Here is a 13,232-nt window from a genome sequence, read left to right as displayed (position 1 = left end):
CCTGTAGGATGTTTTTAAAAATAAACAAATGGAACATATGAATGGATTAAGCTCTAATTAAGCACCTGGGATACAAATATTCATGAGCAGCAAAGCTTTGTTACCAGATGAGTGTCACTGAAGGATTTGGGCTTAGCTGTGTGTGTAAGACAGGAGTGGCACAAAGCAGTATCCTTTCATTTTCAGTTGACAGATACCATCTTGTTCTGTAAATCAGTCACCAAGGCTCACTGCTGTTTTCTTAAAGGATTGAGGAGGAAGGGAATAAAGGTGGAAAAGGACCTGACATAAAGAGTCTGCAGACGTTTAGTTTCTCTGGGCGGGTTTGGCCTGCAGCATTGCATGGGATTTCCCTGACATGGGGAAAACCACTGCAGCTCCATCTCTGATGTGTCACCTAGCCTCCAGCCCCAACTCCAGCATACGCCATATACCTGCTTATTGAAATGCATGGAATGGAAAAAGCTCTAGTAGGTATAGAAGATGGGTGTCTTCTGAAGTGACAGTACTGCATGGCTGTTTCTGGCACATAAACTTTGCTCAACCCTGGGTCTTTTACCTAAAAGAAGGGACTGGAAAGAGAATGAAATTTTCAGTCTTGCTATAAAGAAGTGATCCAGCATATCTGCAGTGGCCAGGATCTACATTAAAATTGCTGACCTTTTACCCTAAACCTTTCTGTGGGCTGCAGCAGACTCCTGTAAATGTCCTTGAGTGCTTCCAAAGCATTTGCAGGCTCAAAGATACATGAGGCCAATTTTTTCTTCTAGGACTCAGTAGCAGCCTGAGTCCATTAGTACATTGAGGCGGTAGAAGGCCAGAGGGGCACAGCATTACTGCAGGTGTCCTGGCAGCAGCGCTGGGCTTTGGCTGGCCCAGCTTCCAGAGCTAATAAGGTTGTCAGCCTCTAGGTCTGTGTGGAATTGTGTTTGCAGGTCACAGGGTTTCATTGTGAGGACATAAGTCAGTGGCAAGTTGGCAGCACGTTAGAGATTATTTAGGGAATGTTCTCTAATTACCCTTTTTTTTTTTTTTTTTTTTTTTGGTGTTGCAGGAAATATTCAGGAAGTCATATTACAAGAACACTTGGAAAAAGAAGATGAAATTCTGGTTTCCTTGGCTGGTTTGAAGCAGGTATAACTATTGCTTAACTTAACCTTCTTATATCCCGCAGCACTATTAATCCTTTATTTTTTTCTCTCTTTTTTTATTCTCTTTGTATACTGCTGTTATACTAATGCATCAAGCTTTGCAGAGTACTTTTATTTAAAAGATAAAACTCAGCTATAAAGACTTCAAATGACTTGCACAGTATTTGCTCCCTGAAAACTTCTGGAGAGGCCTTGAATGAGAGCTGAGGAAGCACAATTCAAGTTTTGGGCATAAATCACACCAGATTTTTCTTAATGCAATGTACATGCTATGCAATAATCATTCTTATGTCCCCATTATTTTATTGTTATGGCACTTGAGTGTCATTCAATTTAAAGAAATTTAAAGAGTGCCACATACATAAAATGAGAATGTTACTGAGGATCTGAAACTCTGATTATACTATCCTATGCTCCCTTGAAGTTCATTTTATCAGGAAAGATGCTAAGTCTGTAACAAGGTAGGGAATAATATTAGCAGTTTCATTCTCTTTAGGTTTCTTTAATACATGTTTTCCAGAATTTGATAAAATCATATTGCATTGATATTTATGTCTTTAGCCAGTATAGTCGGTATATTAATAACTGACTTCCTTTCTTCAAAACAGATATTATGGGGAAATGGTGTATGAAAGCATTCTGTTGTGGAGCTTTACAAAACTCAGAATTCCTCCAAATTTATAATTTACACTCTTTCCTGTCCCATTCAACAACAGATCAAAGATATTCTGAAAGGTTCCCTGCGTTTCAACCAGAGCCAGCTGGAAGCTGAAGAAAATGAGCAAATCACGATAGCGGATGATCATTACTGCTCCAACAGTCAGAACAAAGGGACTGGCGATGTCCTAAAGGGACCTGTTATGACAAAGCAACAGTTCATCTCAGGACAACAGGTAGGACAGAAATATCTCAGACAGGCCACTGATGGAATTAGTCTTACATTTTTTGGATACTCCCTTTGTTATGGCCAAACACTACATAGGGACACACCAGTTGCAGCCCACCTCCCCTGTAAAAGAAGCCAGGTCTAGTCAGAAACACAACTTGTTTCTTGATGAAAGATGATCGGGCCTTAAGCATCAAGACCCAGAATTGCTGGTGCGTATGAAGAAATGGTTAAAAGTCTATGTCTAGTTACTCTTCCACTCACATCGATTCTTCTACTGTAGCATTATGCTTCACACACAGTTATTTAAGTCAAAGTGTTATGCATTGTTTGCCGAGGGGTGTGTGGGGGAGGTGTTCTTCTTTCAGGTTGTTGAATCTACTTTGCAGATTAATTTCCTACAAAGAGATGTCAAAACTGGAGGTGAATGTTCCCATATCAGTTGATTATTCTCATTGTCCTTGTCCTCCAGAATTACATTATGTAAGAGCTGATTTTCTGCATTGCAGTGTATGCATGGCCAGTGCCAAAAAGGAAATAGCGAGGAGGTTACTTTTACCTTCTACTTCACTGTATTGACTTTCTCCTTGAATCAGTAAACAAGATTGTCACGTACAAAGCATTCGGTCACCAAACAAGTTCATACCCAAAGTTATTTTTCCATAACATTAAAAGCTTCCTCTCTGTCTAAGGCTCGGTCTGACTCAAATGTGATCTTAAAAACCAGCATTTTTTAATAAGCACATTTCTATATAATTTTCAATATTAGAGTTCTGAAGTTATCTGCCAGGCCATTGCTGATACTCACACTTGAAAATGAGTAGCAGCACTGAATCACCTCAGAGTCTAGCTAGGTCTGCAATGAAGTTTACTCTTGACAAGTTTACCTAGGAACTAGAGGAAATATTTACTCATTTTCAAATAATGACACAGTTGTTTTGATTCATTACACACAATCCTGCCGATTTAGACCATTCTATGTATGAAATAATACAAATAATATTTTAGTTGTATTTCAGTATTAGAACGAATACTAATATTTTTTTATTTTTTTTTACTTAGCAATGACAGGTTCACGGAGCCAAGTTTTTTTACTTGGTTTTATTATAGAAATTGGAAGGTAGAATGCCATAAAAAACAACAGCATGCAGTTAGTGTGTGCAGACCCTGTTCATGCTGGAGAAGACCTAACACAGATGCTGCTCCAAACGTGTCACTGAGCAGTGTTGCTGGGTCATTGCACTGTGAGTGTTGGGAGTGTGGCAGGTGAAGCCTTCTCTGTGCAAGTTTCTTTCCAGTGGAAACTTTGAGGTCTCATCCCAGTGTGTAGTCAGGATATGCATCCAGCCCCGGGAACTGAGCAGCATTCCCGGGTTCCACAATTTGTGTGCTCTGTGAAGCAGTTAGTAAGCCAACCACAAATGATGTGAGTTGGTGTTGTACAAGCCAAGCGCCAGCAGAACACTGAATGAGGCTTCAGCACAGTATGGGTTACGTTTGCACATACAGCACATTCATACTGATTAGCCCCTCTTGCCTTATCATCTGAAACTTCCAATTATGATAATGAGTTGTGGCCCCTATTCCAGAAGGAGAAATAGAAGATTCACTGTAGAAATGCTCATTGTTGGGGAGCCACGTGGCAGTCCAGGAGGACTGGTAGTATCCCCCTGTTCTATTCTGTTTCTGAGCCCATCAATACAAAATCAATCAAATCCAAAAATCAAACAAAAAGATGAGAGCTTTGGGCCCTTTTTTTAATAAAATGAAAAATAAAAAAGGAAAATAAAACTGCTAAATTTAGTAGGCTATGAAATGAAACCAGTAATTATTGGGGTTAATTGCTGCACAGCCCAGGTTTTTTTGTTCTGGTGAAGAAAATGGGCTGCACTAATGCCCTGGGTCAAGCTGGGAGAGCTGCAGGTGGGTTAAAAATTCCAGCCATCTCTAGTCCATTTAATGCATTTCTTGATAAACAAGTATTTACATTTTTTGTGACTTTGGTAATGCATGTTATTCTATTTAATGTGACTTATACTGTAAAGATTTTTCTCTGGTGGAATTACAGGGGTAATTCTGGGACATCTGGAAAAGTTACAGGTGTAGCTATCATGTAATTGAGATTAAAGTCTGGTCTTTTGTGCTTGGTTGTAACACGAGTATACATTATTTATCATCTTTTAAAAGTGCTCATCCTCTTTTTTGCCTCAAATTCCTTTTCTGAAAAATGAGGATAAGGATACAGCCCTTCTTTGGAAAGGAAAGCTGCAAAATTAAAAATGCAAAAAATGAAGATAAAAGACTCAAAGAAGTAGAGCATTTGTTGGAATGTTTGGCTTTGGTAGCAGTATGCAGTTGACAAACAGAAGGCTTCTGTTGCTAAATAATGAATGATAATTAACACATTATCTTGCCTTTATGTCTATTCAAAGAAGGAGGCAAAATGAGCTGCTGTTCGTCTAAGCTTTCTTGAATTGTGTTCTTACAGTTAGTTTTAACTCATTCACAGTATGAAGGCAATTGAAATAAGCCTGGTGCTAGTAGCTGATATTCATCAGGAAAGTGTTTGGAGAAGCCATATGGCAATGGGCGTAAGGTTGTTAAGTTTCAAAGCTACTGGAAGTATAATTCTGTCATTTTTCATTTATTCAGTAGTGGCAGCAGATGGGAGAAAACATGGTTCACGTCAGCATGAGTTTCCTGAAACAGAAATAGGCAGAACAAGGAGGGAGGAGGTATTTTACCTCTGGAAAAATCGGTACCAAAATACCAGTGTGTTGTAGGGATGGGCAAACATTTACAGGAGGCCCTTTTCTATCATTTTTGAGTCACTATATATGCTATATCACGTCTGATATGTCAGTGAGTGATACGTCTCTTTAACTCAACCTGAAAGTGTGGTTAGAATGAAAAATAGTGTAACAAAGCACAGCACTAACAAAAAAGGAATTGAAATGAGTGGTTTTCTTTCCTTTCTCTTTATTAAAGGGCAGGATGCTTTTTTTAACTATGCAGGAACACATTTTGTGAAACAGAAGTTAGGAATTTGCAGCACCAGTGCAAAACACTTATGACCAGAGGTCCTTGCTGGAGTTCAGTGCCGTAAGAAAGGTGACCCATTAGCCATCCTTGTCACAGAATCACAGAACAACTGAGGTTGGAAGGAACCTCTGAACGTCATCTGGTCCAACCCCCCTGCTCAAGAAAGGTCACCCAGAGCAGCTTGCCCATGACCATGTCCAGATGACTTCTGAAGATCTCCAAGGAGGGAACTCCACAACCTCTCTGGGCAGCCTGTGCCAGTGCTCTGTCACCTGCAAAGTAAAGAAATGCTTCCTGATGTTGAGATGGAACCTCCTGTGTTCCAGTTTGTGCCCATTGCCTCTTGTCCTGGCAGGGGCAGCACTAAAAAGAGCCTGGCTCTGGCTTCTTTGCTTCCTCCCTTCAGGTATTTAGGTACATTGACAAGAGCCCCTGAGCCTGCTCTTCTCCTGGCTGAGCAGTCCCAGCTCTCTCAGCCTCCTCGTGAGAGAAGTGCTCCAGTCCCTTCATCATCTCGGTGGCCTTAAGCTGGACTCTTTCCAATATGTCCATGTCACCCTACCCAAGGTGGAGCCATCTCAACACAAGGGCTGTGAGGACTGAAATAGCATGATCCTGATAGCTTGGAATAATAAAATGTGTAATTTTGCAAAATGAGACTGTACTGCATTCACTGGGAGCTTTTACACAGAAGCGTGGAAGGAAGCCAGGTCAGTTATGCAAGGGTTGTCGTTTAAAGTAACAGGTATTTCTGTTGTACAGAAGTGAAAAAACAAAGTGCTGAAATTTTAACGTGGCATTTAGGACTCCCAAAAAAAGCTTCACCTGGCTCTGTCTTGTGGCTGCACTGGGTGCCTACAAACCCAGGTGACTGCTGGCACATGACTGGAGCACGGCAGTAGTGCTGCAGTGCCTCTTTCCTCAGCCCCCTGGAGATGGCAACTGAATGACAGCACCTCAAACAGACCAGAGGAAAGTAAATGCTAATTAATAACGAATGATGTCTCATGTCAGAAGTGCTTAAATAGTGAAGTATCTCTCCATGTAGATCTATTTGAATTCATTGTCGTTGTCATGTTGTTTATTCACATTTTGTGAATAAATTTGTTGTTTATTCACATTTGGACTACCCTGGTTCTGCACAAAACAGGAAGTTTGAGATCGGTTTTGATAACATTTGGTACAAGATAGTTGTTGACATTTTTAAAAGCAATCTGCTCTGTTTGGTTTATGTGAATTTTATTAAGACATCCAAGGAAAATGAATTAGTTTCAAAGACTAATAGATGTACATTTGTGTCAGTCTGGCAACTGTCTTTTATAGGGACCTTTAAAATTGTAACTGATACTTGGACTTAATATATTTCCATTTGAATGATTAAGTTCTAAATTGAGTTACTTACAAAACAGATTGATACATATTATTGTACAGATACTAACTGGATAACAGAAATCAAACATTTTTATAAATTATAAAAACAGAATATTTGCTGCAAAGGGAAACATTTAAACCCTCCTTTGTACATACTTATTTGTTTGAAGAAAACAGCTCACAGTTCTATATTTGAACTTATTTTCACATCCAGTTAATATATATCTTGTTTGTGACTTTTAACAGTTTGGAGCAACCACGTATATAATAACCAAAAACTTGTAACTCCCCTATTTCATATTACAGTTCCATCTTAGTTACCAGTGGGTTTTTGTTCCTTGAGTTACTCTATAGTTCCCTTTCAAGAGTATTCTGCTCTTATTATTACTTTGCTATAATTAGTAATCAGAGTGACAGAAAATTGTTTTCAGCTGTAATAACAAATTTGGCAATGTAAGTTTTGCTAGAGGACATGGATAGCTTAAACCCAACTTGTGGCTTGGTGATACTTGTGATGACCTCCAGACTCCAATTTTATATATTGTATTGAGAGTCTAACCATATGTCATTCAAATTCTTCCCGTTTTTCTTTTTTGTTAGTTTTCGCATTTCTTTTTTTTTTTTTTCTCTAATACATGCAACCTCTCTTTTACCCCAAAGTGAATTTACATTTTTTTTATTTGGTAAAAGAGCTGAAGGGCTTGTATTTGACACACATTTCCATACTCCTCCTTTTTGCTGATCTTACATTACTGAAATCAAATATACTGATTTCAATACCACACCACTTCAAGACACTTGTCCCACTCAGGCCACTTGGCAGGTTGCATTATGATGCTAAAACATTTACAACTAAGAAGTCAGTCACATTATTTTTGATGGACATAGTGCTGTATAGGCGTTGAATCCATCAACGCCTATACAGAAGAAACTAGAAGGTATTGTCTATTTGCATTGCAACCAGTTAATAAGCTTGGTCAACAAGGGAGAAATCCCACCTTGCTGTATATGGCAGTTCTCCCTTCTAATTATAGACACTCTGTCTGCTGAAAAGCTGGTTTTCTTCCTTCAGGTAGGAATATAAGATTGCTAGGTCATGGAGAATTTTCTGATATGCTGAAACTAATCTTGATCCGCTACTGGAGTGTTTATGAACACTCATTTCTCAAGGTCTAACCAGGTAGAAAAGGGATTCCCAGACCCTAGTTTTCTGTTATAATTAGGCAGTACTCAGCTCCTCAGCCCACAACACCAAGTCTCAAAGCCCTGAAAGCCCTGATCTGCCAAACCTGAGCTGGTGCACACTAAAATCCAGGAAATGTTATATCAAACCATTCTCCTGAAGAACTGCAAGATGCCATTGTACATGCAAATCTGCAAAACAAAATTCTCAATACGTCTTCATGAACTACTGTAGAAAACTGACAGCAGTATGAAAAGAAGTACCTAATATCCTCACAACTATAATGTATGTATTAGAAGCCTAGCTACTATGATCACTACACAGCTGCATTATGATAAGGAAACATATAAGAACTCTATATGAGTTAAGGTATTTTGTAAATAATAAATTATTTCATCCAGTTAAATACCCACTTTTTTTTTTTTAACTTCTTGATCTGAGCATTGCTACTTTTGAACAATGACTGTTCCTTTATCACATGATATATCTCTGATGTGTGTCATAACCTCTTTAAGTGGGAAAATGAGTACTAACTTTAAGTCCTTTCTGTGCTGTGTTCTTACAGACTACAACTGATGCGAGCACCAGTGAGAGTAAGAGCACCGATGACTATATAATAGTTTCCGAAGAAGACGAAAGAAGCAGAAGTGCTGTCCCAGAGCCAGCGCAGTCCCTTCAGGCACACAAGGAAGCAGCAGTGAAGCCAGAAGCTCCGTCTCGTCCTTTGATATTCTCTGACCCGCTGATGGGCTCCATCTCAGCCTCCTCCAGCAACCTGAGTTCCAGCCCTGATGACAACAGTAGTAATAACAGCAAAGATTCTGACTTTGCTATTGTCAGCCCACTGGACATCTAATGGAAACTGGTTGGGAGAGGTTAGGAGGTCAGTTGGTATACCTCAGCTCAACTTCCTATGGTTCAACGGGCTGGATGGTTCTTTGGATTAGAAGGACAGAAAATAGATAAAGGTAACCCATTTCAGCTGCCAAAAGCCTAGGTAAAAAGAAATAATAAAAATTTGTTTGCAACTCTTCAAAAAGAATATACACCTTGTAATGACTGCCTTAAATAAAAAAACAGTAAAACCCAGTTCTAATGTACAGTTATTCTTAGTTATAGAGCTATCTTACTTAGGAGCTTTGTTACTATAGAACTGCTTTCCCAAAATAGAATAGTATGTGCTAGGTACCATAATGGATTAGGAAATGTTTAGATTCTTGGCATCAGACCTGACGTGGCAAAGACAAGCTAGATTCAATGTCATCCTTTCAGAAAATATGCTAGACTGGGTTTTCTGAATAGGCAAGAGTACTATTTCTTCAGAGACTGTGACTAGAGAAGTAGAAAATGTATATTAGAAAGATTAAAAGCATCATCCTGCCACTAGGCTTGTTCCCAGTTGAGGAATCCTAGTTTCTTTATTTTCATCCAACAGTAGCTTGAGATTTGTTAAATGCACAAGTTTGTGTAATTGTTCTTCAGCACTATGTTAAAGTCGAATGTGTTACAAATTCCTTGAGAATGGGGACCTATACAGCAGAGCCTTATTTTCCTTTGCCTACTTATTTCCCCGTGAGAGTTCCCAGGTCACCTCTTTTCCTCTTTGTCTGTCTGCTTGTATTCCCCTGGCATGAATTAATTTTGATGTTATTGAGATTACTGCCATCAAAGATTAGGTGCAAGGGAAATTACAGTATTTCATAGTGTAGACCTGAGCCAGATGAACTAAAACTAGCTTCAGTATGGTAACTTGTCAGGGAAGGATGCAAAGTGATATAAAATGCTCATAATTAAAAGCACTTAACATTTCATTAATATTATCTTCTATAGATTATGTTTACATATATGCCTATATGATTTCCACATTTCTAGTCAGAAAAAAAGAAAACAAAAACACATACTGGTGCAGCAGCGTTAACCAACAGGTGAAGTTTTAAATTAACTGCAGATCTTGTTCTTCTATGAAAAACTGTATTACTTTCCCATCAAGTATATAGTGCCTCTGATGATATTTATTTCAAGTAGATAAGATCTTTTTTTTTTTTTTTTTTTTACCCACTGATCCCCTTAAATCCTTTTGGAATTCACAAAAAAGAAGATGGTAGTCAGAGGAAGCCTGCCTATGCAGAACCTACACAAAAATAACCCAAGGAAGCAGTGCTAGAAAGTTACTCTATTTATAACAAGAGCACAAAAAATGCATTATTTAGTTTGAAGATACATATACAGTATACCATGCAAGAATTTTTTAACTGCATGTCAAAGCTAATGTTAATATGGTCTTAAAAATGGTAGTCATTTGCTGATTAGTCTGTAATTGTCAATGGAGTTAAGTACAGTATTCCAAAGATGAGGTGATGTGGTTTGCTGGTTTTAGATTTTACAAGGTCTGTGTCAGTGACTGAAACAAAGAGATAACTGTCATTATCTCGTGTAAGTACGTGGCTGCTGCCGTATCCTCACACATTCAGAAACCACCATGTAGTTCTTCTAAGATTTTTTGTGCCTTGTAAAATGATTAAATGGTGGAATGTTATGAGCAGGAATAGCATCGTGCATCTTTGTGAGAGGCTGGTGTGAACAGTCAGATGACTTTGTTTAGATGGACGATCTTAAATGCATAACATTTCGGAGAGGTGTTTATTGGGGGTTAGTTTTAAGCTTCATAGAAAATCACTTTGGAATTCAACATGCATGCCTGTCTTCAGGTTTATTTTATTTCCCTGAGTTTGCATGAATGCCAGGGGATTAGGTGGCTGTTGATTTATTTAAGTCTTTCAAGCTTTTCTAGCCTTAACCCATTCAGCAAGGCTTGTGCCACATCACCAACAAAGGGGAATCTGTTCAAGAGGTACCTATGAAAAGAGAAAAGAAATATTTTGGGGACAGAGAGAAAAGTTTTTATATTCTGTGTTACATAAGCCTTCAGAGATTCCAAAACTTTGGCAGGGGAAAATGTTTTTACTTTTTTTTATTACTTTTTTTTTTAAGAATCATTCTTTTTCATTTCTGGTTGTTTGTTTCAGGGATCACATTGCTGTTTTCTTGAGCAGTCTCATTGCAAATGGAAGAGTGTGATTTGTACAGTTCTTTTATTTTTATAAGTTAGTTACATCTTCAGTATAGCATATTTTAAAACAGCGCTGGAAGTATATAAAGATTTTTGGAGTTTCTAACAAGTTTTCACTAAGCAGTGAATACCATTGAGCTGAATGCCTGTCATGCCATGGGATATAGTAAGATCCTCAGAAGCAGAGAGATGATTATACAAGGAAGATTAGAGCAAATTCCAGTAAACGAATCTGCTTTGGTTATACCATGTCCTTGCACATCACAAGTACGTTGTCTTTGATACTTAACCATAGTACAGAGATAGTTAAAATTTTATGTATTCATTAAGTCAGAAGCCTGTAAGTTAGACAAAATGTCAAATCATCACCCTGTCTTGCCTTATATTAAGAATATACTGAGAAATAAGTTGTCATTTAAAATACAAGGTTATTTTTTTTCCCCAGAAATTACCTGCTTGTAATGTTTGTGGATACCAGTAATCAGAAAAAACATACACATTGCAAATTTCTGATGAAAACTAATATGGGTTTAAGATATGTATCTGAGACTGTTGTAGGGTATCTCACATCTGTAACTTTTATGAATGCTTAAAGTCTCTTGCATGTCATGTCAGTTTAATGTACTGCAGAAAGGCAGTATGATATTTTGACTGGGTATTCATTTAGTTGTGGAGCTTTGTATCTTTACTCTGGAAGAACATCTAGCCCGCTTTATTAAAGAAAGAGTTAACAAATTTTCTGGGCTGTGCTTGTGCTGTTTTCCCAAAAAAGGGGAAAAGCTTTTTTACTGGAATATGGGAAGTATGATTTCTCAAGACAAGGGTTATTAGAAACTTAAAACTATCTCATTATCTATATAAGCAGATAGATTATTAATATTTTATTCAGATTTTATGTATTTGATACAGGGAATCAAATTGCTTGTCATTTATCTAACCCAAGCAACACAGAACATTTCCTATTTACCATATTTATTGTATCTGAAAATAACATACAAGAATTTAAAATTGTGTAACTTTTCTGCGTTTTCATTAAACTTGGTACAGTTACATTATCTTGTCTCAGTCACAATCTCAGTATCTGTACAGTACTTTTCTGCATCTCAATACTTAAATGGACATTCTTAAATGGCTCTTGTGATTCTGCAGTGTGTTGTCCTCGTTAGATGGCACTGAGGCAGCTATTATAAAGATTAAATTTCAGATTAAAGGTCTTTATGGTATACTTGTGCTTGGCAGTTGCAATGTCATCTGTTCAAATAGGGACGTAGCAGTCCTGACTTGAACAGATTTCCACGTTCTGGGTCTCAGCCTTTAAAGAATACTTTTGATTTTGTGCTATATGTGTTGGTCTGGAATGAATGTAATGGTTTATTAGACTTGAAAAGGTGCAATTTCATAAAATAAACTTCATTTGGCTACAGAATAGCAATTACACTGTCTCATAATCTATGCTGTCCTTCTAAGAACGATTATATACAGTCGGCATTAGTATTTCCTGTGTTGCTGAATCTGCTAGACTCTTACTTTAGTAGTTAGCTAAATTTAGAGATGAAAGAGTATGAAAGAAGGCCATCGGAGAAACAGCAACTTGAAACATGCACATTGGCAACTTGTTTGCCTGCTGCTTGCAATATATTTAACCACTAAAACGGTGCTAGAGGTTTTAGATATGTGGGAGGATCCTGCAAGAGGTAAAGTGCATAACCCTAGAAGCAGAAGATGAGCAGGAAGGGATGCAACAGGGGACTTTTAAACTACAAATTGTTTAGGGAAGGAATCATCTCTGAATTTGTACAGAACTTCTCAAATAGTGTGTCGTAATTACAGACATTGTCAAAATTGGGTTAATAACAGTGCGCTTATCGTTTCACCAGGTCCTGCTCTTTCAAACAGTGAGCTAGATGTAATCCAATAATAATAGCTCTGCTGATAGCAGCAGTTTCATATCAGAGAAGAATTTGGTCCCACACTGCTGAAGTAAGTGCAATTGAGGAGCATTTAATAAATTAATTAAACAAAACAAAAAGAAACATGAAAATGGGACAATGTTGCTGAATACAAAAAGCTGTGTTTACCTCAAGGTACACATGAAGTATTTGCTGCAGTGCTCTGTATGTGTACCGTGTACCTTGCTTGTACTTTTTACCTTATACCTTTCACCTATGTCAGGTAAGTTTGGGCAAACCTGTCTTTGTTTTTAACTTGCAAAATCATAGCTGATGCTTAACTGGAGGATACATTAAGATATATCAGCTGCAGAGGGAAGACACTGCTGTTCCACATGCTATGAATGGTAAGGATTTGATCCTTCAAGTCCCACTTTCACTGTCTTCTTGGGTGGCAACATGAACAACCTTGTAAGCACTATCAGAGGCTTGATGGAAGCTCTGCTGCTGAAGTTGTCACGTGCAGTCACAGAGCTTGGAGCTGAGAACGTTTTCACAGCTTTGCCTTTCACGGCAATTTTTAGGGACTGGCAAGATGAGGTTGCTCTGAATTTTTAAGTAGTACAAAGAAGCATTCAAA

General features: G+C 38.1%; 1 protein-coding gene across 5 annotated transcripts in view; it reads left to right on the top strand.

Annotated features, from left to right (window-relative positions):
* TBC1D5 (TBC1 domain family member 5) overlaps positions 1 to 12,135 on the top strand; it is a 318,666-nt gene extending 306,531 nt beyond the window's left edge. For all 5 annotated transcript variants that reach the window (XM_084509911.1, XM_084509910.1, XM_084509909.1 and 2 more), the window contains 3 exons: positions 1,055 to 1,134; positions 1,868 to 2,044; positions 8,199 to 12,135. In XM_084509911.1, coding sequence (XP_084366037.1) covers positions 1,055 to 1,134; positions 1,868 to 2,044; positions 8,199 to 8,489 — 548 coding nt within the window. In that variant the 3' untranslated portion in view covers positions 8,490 to 12,135. The remainder of the gene's footprint in view (positions 1 to 1,054; positions 1,135 to 1,867; positions 2,045 to 8,198) is intronic.
* The last annotated feature ends 1,097 nt before the right edge of the window (positions 12,136 to 13,232 follow it).

Source organism: Aythya ferina, assembly GCF_964211825.1.
Source record: "Aythya ferina genome assembly, chromosome: 2".
In the NCBI taxonomy this organism is placed as follows: Eukaryota; Metazoa; Chordata; class Aves; order Anseriformes; family Anatidae; genus Aythya; species Aythya ferina.
The sequence above is the reverse complement of the archived record's forward strand: the minus strand, read 5'-3'. Positions and strand labels throughout refer to the sequence as shown.